This window comes from Chenopodium album, chromosome 1, assembly GCF_948465745.1.
Source record: "Chenopodium album chromosome 1, dcCheAlbu1.1, whole genome shotgun sequence".
NCBI classification, from domain to species: Eukaryota; Viridiplantae; Streptophyta; class Magnoliopsida; order Caryophyllales; family Amaranthaceae; genus Chenopodium; species Chenopodium album.
Genome location: NC_137834.1, coordinates 82,735,943 through 82,746,197, shown reverse-complemented (window position 1 = coordinate 82,746,197; position 10,255 = coordinate 82,735,943). Strand labels below are relative to the sequence as shown.

At 36.2% G+C, this 10,255-nt stretch overlaps 1 protein-coding gene and 1 pseudogene across 2 annotated transcripts; both read right to left on the bottom strand.

The window, feature by feature from the left end:
• Positions 1 to 648: 648 nt before the first annotated feature.
• LOC145636962 (cytosolic sulfotransferase 12 pseudogene) lies at positions 649 to 2,741 on the bottom strand (annotated as a pseudogene).
• Positions 1,563 to 10,183, bottom strand: LOC145558739 (uncharacterized). Of its 2 annotated transcripts, XM_081620075.1 has the most exons (8): positions 10,031 to 10,183; positions 9,709 to 9,815; positions 4,966 to 5,045; positions 4,520 to 4,661; positions 4,286 to 4,435; positions 3,849 to 4,050; positions 3,561 to 3,699; positions 1,563 to 1,834 (listed from the first exon to the last, which is right to left on the bottom strand). In XM_081620075.1, exons 1-7 carry the CDS (start codon positions 10,101 to 10,103, stop codon positions 3,599 to 3,601), a joined length of 855 nt encoding a protein of 284 aa, XP_081476201.1. In that variant the 5' UTR covers positions 10,104 to 10,183; the 3' UTR covers positions 1,563 to 1,834; positions 3,561 to 3,598. The 2 variants fall into 2 exon arrangements, with proteins under 2 accessions (XP_081476201.1, XP_081476194.1); XM_081620068.1 differs by lacking the exon at positions 1,563 to 1,834 and having other exon boundaries at positions 3,140 to 3,699.
• Positions 10,184 to 10,255: the final 72 nt, after the last annotated feature.

Here is a 10,255-nt window from a genome sequence, read left to right as displayed (position 1 = left end):
TGTTTATACTCCCTCCGTTACATATTACTCGCAGCAAAAGAATATTTTATGCCTCACAAATAATACCCCTTTGTTACGAGTAATTCGTAACGGAGGAAGTAAAAAGAGAAAAAAGTTAAAATTGAAGACTTATTATGCTCCCCTGAAGTCAATTTCCCAACCTTGTTCAAAACTAAGGGCCTGTTCTCATAGACTGAACTCAGCTGAACTCAACTGAACTGAGCTGAAATGAAATAAATATTTTATAAGAGAAGGAAATTACTGAAAATAAATGTAATTGCTCAAATTATCAAGCTACACAAACCAAGCATTTCTTCAACAATCCCATCATCTTCCTCCTCTAAAGAAAAAGGGTAACCCCCAAAAGTCAGCCAATTTTTTTCAAGCACAATTTAGGTGTTTTACTGTTTTAGCTCTTCATATTTCAAGAAGAAAAAATAAATAAACTTGTTAGGCTTGTCTAATCTATACTTCAAAGAGCTCAAAACATGATCCCAAAAAGGCCCACAAAAGCTAACACCTTTGCAAAACTTGTCAAATGCCTCTTCACAATTTTAAGGCCTTAACTTGTTTGAAAAGTGCCATAATGAGTAGAAGGCGTCCTTTGGGTCCCTAGGCCCTAGCTAGGCACCCATCTTTGCGGTTCATTTACTTGATGGATAACGGTAGCAATTCAACAGGAAAATGTGTCGAAAGCACCCTAGGAGAGGGCAATTTTGTGAGGTCAAGGGCTTGGTGATCAACATAGACCATCCGCGCTAAGAGAGGTATTAACTCATGGGGGTTGTTTGTGAGAAGTGGGTGGTTATCATCTTTTGAAGGATTGGTTTTCCTGTTCACGACAGCGTATGCTAACACTTTGAGCCATGTCGTGCCACATTTAGGGTTAGTGATGAGAATTATATCAGTGTTACCAGATTGGAAGTTGTGTTGGCATGAAAGCAAACCTTCAAACAGATTATAAGGATACCAAAATCCTTGGTACTGGTAAAGATGGGATCATCCATCCTTGTTCTTTGGTTAAGGTGGAGATTAAATCTTGACCTTCTTTGGTTATGTCATAGTATGTGTGATGATTTTTTTGTAAAATATTTTATATTTTGGTGTTAATTGACTAGTCGTGTTCAATTATTTGTGTAATCATTGTACCATATTATATTAAAAGGAAATTGATTGCACAACAACTAGTGTCTAGCTACAAAAAGAATTATAATTGGGAAAGGGACTATTTAACAACCTTATATGAGTAATGTATAGTTTTGGAATAAATTTCAACTGTATACAGAGTACCATTTGAAAAATATATGACATTTCTCTTTTCACGCTTGTCAATGTATTATTTCAATCGTTAATAGCTTTAACTATCAATATGTAAAAATTACAAACATTTGATACTAAAATAGTACCAACATGTAAAAATTAAAAACATTTGATATTAAAATAATATAAACCGAGATGAATCTAACTTTTTTTTTTTTTTTTTTTTTTTTTTTGTGAAAAAATCTAACAAAATAGCTTAAACTTTGATTAGCTCTCAGGAAAGCTTACATGTTAAAAGTAATTCAAAAATTACCTCAGCAACTACTTTTAAAATGATAGGCCAGTTTTTCATTTCATTCACATAAAAAAAAGTACATACTTGGATGAAGTGATACACCATACCAGATGCATATACAAATTTCCCTCACAAAAACACAACTAATTTAAATCTTCAAACCACAAAGCTGAAATTTGTTCAAACAAATCTCGTCAAGTTTCTCAGTCATCTCTTGAGTAAAGTAGTTAGCCCAATCACCAACCTCGCCCTTTCGAAAAAAGGCTTCGTTATGTTCTCCTGTAGACAATTTTCCAATCTTATTCACCTCCAATTTACTCAGATTATCAAAGCTACACAAACTAAGTATCTCGTCAACAACCCCATTATTTTCCTCCTCTGAAGAAAAAGGGCATTCCCAAAACTCAGCCAATTTTTTCAGATACAACTTAGGTTGCTCTTTTAAGTCTTCATATTTCAAGAAAAATACCTTGTTAGGATTATCTAAGCTATACTTCCAAGAACTCAATACATGATCCCAAAAAGGCCCTAAAAAACTAACACCTTTGCAAAATTTGTCAAATGCCTCTTCTAGTTGGAGCTTACCATCATTTGGAGGCCTTAACTTGTTTGCAAAGTGCCACAACGAAATGAAGGTATCTTTTGGGTCCCTAGCTAGGCACACAACTTTGCAGCTTGTTTCCTTGATGGATAACGGTAGCGACTCGACGGGTAAGTGTGTCGAAAACAGCCTAGGAGAGGGCAGTTCTGTGAGGTCAGGGACTTGGTGATCAACATAAACTCTAAGCTCTAAGCAAGGTACTAACTCATGAGGGTTTTTTGAGAGAAGTGAGTGGTTATCATCTAGGGGAATGATTTTCCGGTTTACGACAACATATGCTAAGGCTTTGAGCCATGTTGAGCCGCATTTAGGGTTGGTGGCGAGAATGATATCGGTGTCGCGAGCTTGGAAATGGCGTTGGCATGAAAGCACACCTTGAAGCTCCCTAATAGGATGCCAAAACCCTTGGTATTGGTAAAGATGGGACATAACCCAATCTTGTTCTTTGGGTAAGGTGGAGATTAAGGCTTGGCATTCTTGGGTTAAGTCATCTTCTTGCAAATATTTGGCCAATTTGGAAGATGGGGTTGCTTCTTTTGGATCATGAGAATCGTGAGGATGGGTTGATAAAAGATTGGTTTCCATGGATAACAATGGTGTTGGTTTTGAATAACTGAACACCTATCATATGGTTTATGTATACATATACAGGTTTGACTTTTTTTTTCTTTTTTCTTCTGGTCAACTAGAAGTGAAATTGTGAAAAAAGATATCTGATAGAGAAAGGGAGTTTTTTTAAGAGTAATGTCTAATATTTCAACTTCATAAAATAATATTCTAAAAAATATACTTTGTATATACTTACTTTTTATTAATAAGAAATTATTATAAGTTATTGACCATGTAGAAGATAATGTATTAACGTGGGTACATCTCTTTTAAATTCTTATGTAGATGATGAAGTATATTATTATTATCATAGTACCACAGACAATATAATGGAGGGAGTCTTTAAATGGACGAATTTGTGCCGATCCAGGTAAGAATTGAACATACTACTCCAGCTTAAACTTTTATTAGCTTTCAGCAAAGCTTACATTTTAAAATTTGTTCAAAAATTACCTTAGCAACTACCCGACTACTTCTAAAATGATTAGTCAGCCTTTCAATTCATTTCATCTAGTTTCACATTTCACCTAACTAAAATGTAAACAGACAAACCAAATCAGGCATATGTTAACCTCATACCGGTAAAATTACTTCAACAAAGCAGCATAGTGAATGAAATTGTTAGGGCTGTTGTTCTCCAGATAAGAGGTAATTTCTAAAATGACTTTGCATGTAGAGCGAAAGATCACTATTGACAAAACTGACCACAAATTCACTTCCCATTACCAAGCATAGTCAACATCAAGTGATCTCCAGAGTATTATAGAAAGACTCCAGAGTGAACAAGACACATACAGTATGCAGAACGGGAAACTGGAGAGTTTGACGGTAGTTTACAGCTCCATATCCGGGACTCCCATCAGCGTGTAGCTAGGGTCATTTACTCCAAGCATTGGTATATACTCTGATCCTCTCACATGTACACTGAAGCAAGCTACAAAAAATAAAAGCTCAATGTCAAGAACGAAGAGGAAATAAAAGCAAACTTGACCTGAAATGATTCATTTTAAACTGATAGCATTTCAGATGCTAAAATGACTGCAATCACCCACATTTAAGTCAAGCTAGTATTAGCCAGCATACCATTTTCTATTTTCATCACACTTTGAAGCATTGTCTCCATTTTGAATTTCATATCATGGCTTTCATCCATATTTGGGACAATAATGGTCAGCTCCCTATGTAAATCACGTACAAATCTGCATATCTTGTCAGCAAAGTCAAGTTCACCATCTGATATTCGGCTGATAGCCAGCCTCATTAGCTCTCCGGTCAAGTCTGCAAGCTACATACAGATAGATTAAGCACTCATTGAAATTGAAACAAGTTTTTTAGCTCAAACACCCTCACACCACACAATTTATTAATTTTTTAAAAAAAATTACTCTATATGAACATCAGACACTATAAATATTTTATATGGTACAGTGGATGATACGCAGATAACTTTGAAAGATAAATCAGTAGTTAACACGTGCCATAAACTACAAAACACTAGAATTGTGTTTCATGTTAATTACCCCCAAAAGGTAGTCAAGTATATTAATTTGCAGAGGCTCAATGGAAGAATCACATAAATGTAAGAAAGTAGCATTAATCTCATCAAGATTCAGAAGAGTTCCAGTTCGGCAGAATTTGCAGAATGTTGCAGCTTCAACATATTCTTGTACCTGAAAAAAAAAAATTATATAGCATCAATTACCTAAATGTACAGTAAATATATACCGTAAGAGAGGGATGGAATAGGTGCAAACCCCAGGCGAGTATGCACGTCTCAGCTTCCAAAAGTCAGTCCCATTCAATTCTTTCACAAGTCGGGAGACATGCTGATCCCTCACAGCTTGTAGATCCTTCTCTGCCTTCTCTAGTACTTCATCTTTGTTATGTTTGCCAATTCTGTTGTTAAAAAAAAAAAGCTCCACACCATTAACCACCCATAGCAAAATCTAGTGCGAATAAAGAACTACAGCAGAATGAGATAGACAAGGTGGGAAAAGGCAGGAAAAGGCTAAAGTAAAATGAAGCCCCTCAGAATAAACTGTGGCAAATTCCAACAGGTCTTCATCAATACCGCCAATTTTAAATATACCATCAAGAGTAGAAAGTTCACAGCTTAGAGGGATTACATAAATTGCCTAAAAGTATTTCCACACAAAACATCACTACCTTAAAGATTGTGGTACAGCGTGAAACAATTTACCTGTGCACCTGAAAAATAACTTTTTTGCTGTTCATGGTGATATCACGGCTTGCTTTCACCACTCTTTCTCTCTTCTCATTCTACATAGAAATGATAGCAACATTGAACTGAGAATAAATATCATCCTAAACAACACTCACAATTCACGACATTTTGATGTTAAATCGTGAAACAAAATCTAAAATAAATCCCAAATATCAAGTAAAGAAAGCCATGTCTATTGTTCAAATTTTGATCATAGAACACCAACTTATAACATATGCACACAGCATAAAGATTGCCATACATAAAAGATCCAGCACAAACTAAGAGAGAATCCTTTACTAACATCTGAGTGGAATGGTTAGTAGAGGCATTGGAAAGCTCTGCCGCATTTAAGAAGAATTAAGGTAATGTTAGAAGACGACTGTCGGTATCTGACCATCAGATTTTATAGTGAAGATTGAAGAGAAAACCTGACCTGCCTATAAAGGCTCCAACTTCTGGCCAACATTGCACGGAGGGATGGAATCTCTTCTCATGCAAAGCTAAATGGGGGTGTAGTTGAGCACTGAGAACATAGATTTTTGGCAGGTTGAATAGACTAAAATAAAGATCCTAAGAAGCTTAAATCTCTATACCTTAGTACATCATGCAGAGCTGTTTGGGATGATCTGCCTTACCAACTGCATAAAATCTCCTTTGTTGGTCTGACCGTCTGATAAGAGAGAGCGGCCACCAATCATTCCTAGCTAGAAATTTTGCAAAAATAACTCTTGTGACTTGCCCTTTTTGCCAATCTCAAGAAGAATTGCCAGATCCCCAGAAAATTGAGAAGACTTGCCCACCCCCAACTCCTTCCTTCCTTGCATGTCTACAGATGAGTGGCCAAAAGTCAATTCCCCTATAAAGCCTCCCCCCAGTGGCATGTTCCCATTTCCTCTTCCATCTAGATGATTGGTTAAGAAGATTTATATGGGTCTTCCAAAATCATAACATAATCTTTCAATTTCTTGGCTAATATGATTCTCTAGCTTTGGTTCTTGCTCTTACAGCCCTATCACCCCTTAGATTACCACACCCCCCCCCCCCCAACTCCCCACATCTTGCAGTCTTGTAAGCATCTTTCTCTCAGGCTAACTCTTCCATCTGTTTGAGCAGCCATGTGCCAGGACCCCAGACTCCCAAAGGCATTTGGATCTGACTGTGGAGCTGTGGACCAGCCATACTTGGTGTATCTTGATGCAATCAACCAAAAACACTCTAATAAAATAAGGACCAACAGGCAACTACTCTCTCAGACTACAAGAGAGTAATCAATTGAATCACAGCAACATGATTCTCACTGACGATCAAAACTCAAGAGCCTACAACAGGTGAACATCAGCGGGATTAGTGATAAGCTAGCAAAGGATGCTAGGAGGAAGCTAAATTTGGATATCATTAACCCCTGACCTGGTTTGGTATTATTCCAACTTTTAATCAGTCAATGGCCCAATCAGTGGTTAACTCTTGCTTTGTTAATCTAAGTTCCCATTATTTTCTTAATTGAACAAAAATGTAAAAACACATTGTAAAGACAAGATCATCGGGTAAGTTTCTTCTTGGCAAACAATCCTAACCATTATTCCCTCCAACAAGTTATCATCAAAGCTGCTCAATAATATTATTGTACCCAAAACTTATCTTTGGCCTGAACCTGCCTCCAAGTATAGCCAGTTAGCCATAGGGAGTAAATGACATACCAAACCATCTCCACAGTTCATATTTACTTCTTGGGTTTTTCTACATGGTACCCTTGAATTTTTGAGTTTTCTACCTTGTACCCTCCTAAATTCAGATTTCTGCAAGGTGACCTTGAGTTATTAGTTTATTTTACATTATACCCTTGAGTTTTTGGATTGTTCTATATGATACCCTTGAGTAGTAAAATAAATGGCTCTAAATTAATTTGACTCAAACCCACACCACCTAAACGACTTATTTAGCACCATCAAATACACAACTAACATGTTTATTGCAAAAACAAAAAAAAAAAGACTAACAACTTGAGTCCCTCTAAAACAAGCTCTTTAAGTTAAAGTATGAGCAAAAAAAAGTTCTTATCTTCCATCTCAAATGATCATACAAAAGTTCCACTAAATAGCGAATAATGAAGATTGGTGATTCCTCCATCTAATATAAATATAGAAGTGGTAAATAGATCATTTAGACGGTGTCGGTTTGAGTCAAATTAAGTTAGAGTCATTTAATTTACAACTCAAGGGTACCATGTAGAAAAACCCAAAAACTCAAGAGCACCTTGTAGAACTTAGGATTTAGAAGGGTACAATGTAGAAAACCCAATAACTCAGGGGTACCATGTAGAAAAACCCTTACTTCTTTTATTGGGTTTAGGAGGATGACACCAAGACCGTACAAAGTTTGTGCGCAAAACATTCAACCGCCTTCTGATTTTTTTTCTTTTGTTGGGATTAATCCATCCACAAATGACTATCAACGATAACAACGGCCAAACAAATGATAAGTAGCCAAGAGTACTACCAGCCAAATTTTTAAAAACTTTCAAAAGAAGTACACATATGACTATAAGAGCGTAGGTAGGTCCCTGTTTACATTGTTTTACGTCAATACTTACCCATTCTTCACCTAATTACCAAAAGTACTACAATGTAATTTAATATTCAGTGGTGTGGCTAGGACATGGATAACATTAGAGCTCACAAGCCTAGAAAAGTGTTATCAGCAATCCATTACATATTCTGAATTCATAATTTTCATAAAGTACCATGGTATAATTCATGCACTCTACAAGGACCAATAGCCAATCCAACAAACCCTTCCTATAACAAATTACTGTATAAGTTCAGTAACATTTAGAAACAAAGGATTACAATTATTTGACATAACCGGTCAAAAATTAATACAAATATACAATACCCTTGCACTTTTCATGCTATCTCTCCTGTCATACTCATCGAAATGGTGCCAGGCTAACTTCTTTTGTAAGTATACTTGATTAAACTATACAACTCCAAAAATCAAATTACAGCTCCAATAATGACCCGATGAAGTTGAACAACGCAAAGAGATTTGTGTTTTCGTGCTAAAATAACATAGGTTATCACGTAACAGCAAAAAGCACCCCTTATGCTGACATGTCAACTGCAGCAGAAGGTAATGATAGTCTAATCTTCCAATTCTCTCTCTTGATTATAAAAAATATTTTATCCTTATTGCCACAATTTGTAAGGCACCATTACTATACTCTTCTGTTTTAGTTAACAAAATGTACAGCTCTAGAACAAAAATTTCATTTACAAATAAATTTAACTCCACAGAGTGCATCGCAGATGAGATATTGTAAACTAAATTTAAGTATTTAACCCTGTACAGAAGACATTCTTGGTTTGACCTAATTTTATCCACATGTCATTATTGGAATTTCCACAAATCCACAACTGCTAGTTATGTCCTAAAAAGCTTCTAAAACAGCCCTTGCCATCCCATCAATCATATCAACAAACTTCAAAATCTCAGTAGACGGGCAGACTTCCTAATACTTCATCTTTGGACATATTTCCATATCAACAAACCACTATCCAAAAAAGAGTACCGCATTTTTCTCATCCTAGAGTCCTACTTGTAAAGCATCACTACAAATTACCATCCAGGTACTACTTACAAAGTGCGCAAAGCTTCCTAGTAGCTAATCCAGTCAAGTAATAACAATTAAATCAGTCGCTTATTCAATACTCCCAATTGCAGTTTCTTCAAACACACTTTGAAGTCAGAAATTTTCCCAATTCCATTAAATATTGAAGATTTCCATCTCCAAAGGTGACAAATAACAGGGTACTCTCATTCAATCTGTTTAGGTCTACACTAAATGCCTTGATAAATAATAAGAGGATAGCAGGATCATCAACCTCAAAAGAACTTCAACAACATGCAATCCTATCATCCTAAACATCTTACGATAATTTCCAAGCATTTACAACTGCCTATTAATGTTCAAAATGCCCCTGAAAAAAAAATAGAGCCTAAATTCCACTACAGCAGAGAATTGTAGCAAATAAAGCAATGACCAATTCCTTCACCAAATACAACTTGCTCCACACACATCAATAATACATCACTGTCAAATGCAACAACGCCATGCCAAATATTGTCAACCATAGCAACACACTGTACACTGTCGCCAGGATACATGCAATATTACCATGAAACTCCAGCATGGACCTTTGTAACTATCAATAGACCTCCAGTTAGAAGAAGAGGGGAACAACAAACATCCCACTCATAAACCATCTCTTACACATAACCGCCGAAACAAGGTCTTCCTGTCCAGCGATAAGGACCCAACCAATGAATCACACAACTCTCTCAAATGCAGCCTCCTTAACCTGTTCCAACCCGCGTTGAAGTGAGGCAACTTTTTCCATTCCATTAAAGCTCAAAGGATTCCATCTCCAAAGCATGACAAACAACTGGGCATTCAAATTCAATCACTTAAGGGCTCCCTTGAGTGCTTTGACACATAAAAACGAGGGTTTACAAAACCCACCAAGCTAAGCCTGAAAACTACAAAGTTCCATACACTCTATTCACACATTCAATTAAAGTCACTACCAACAACAGGATTCAATTCAATTAATTAAGGGTTCCTTTCAATAACTTGATAACATCTATCATCAAACATTCAACACCCAAAAAAATCTCCAATTTCAACAAAAACTTAGAGAAAAATCCCAGGAAACTTACAAGGTTATTGAGATATTCAGCATACTTGCTGAAAGAGTCACTTATAGAAGCGTTAGTTGTCATCATCCTAGGCTTCTTTGCTACACTTTCCCACCTGGCTCCTGCTACTATTACAGATTTACAGCAATTTTCAGAGACAATTACAAAAACCCAGAATAGAAAAACAGTAAATATTGAAAAGGGTTTAAGGTTTAGGGCTTTAGAGTGATAATTCCAACGCAAATTATGGAAGAAAACTAGGGTTTAATAAATGAAATTGTGGGAAATTCGATGAAGACGTTGAAGAGACAGAAACAGAGGAGAGAGAAAGAGAGAAACTTACAGTTATGGAGGCGAGAAGACTTAGGTTTAGAAGCCATTAGAGCGAGCTTCTGAATTGTAGTAGCAGCATACATGTGTCTGTTAATGGGTACTTGTTCTTTCACATGCCTTTCTAACTACCAAAACTTGTTTCATGTTTCATCATATTCTTGCTTGAATCAACTTGTGCTAATTATTCTACTCAATCAATCAATCAATCAATCAATCAATCAAAGCCTTAATCCCA

Bases quoted from the DNA above. Each gene is read 5' to 3' on its own strand.
- LOC145558739 (XM_081620075.1), bottom strand. From the start codon at position 10,103: ATGTATGCTGCTACTACAATTCAGAAGCTCGCTCTAATGGCTTCTAAA. The intron at 4,662-4,965 runs GTAAATTGTTTC...TTTTAACAACAG, and splicing joins GTTATTTTTCAGGTGCACAG to AATTGGCAAACATAACAAAG. The intron at 3,700-3,848 runs GTATGCTGGCTA...TATTTTTTGTAG, and splicing joins TGTGATGAAAATAGAAAATG to CTTGCTTCAGTGTACATGTG.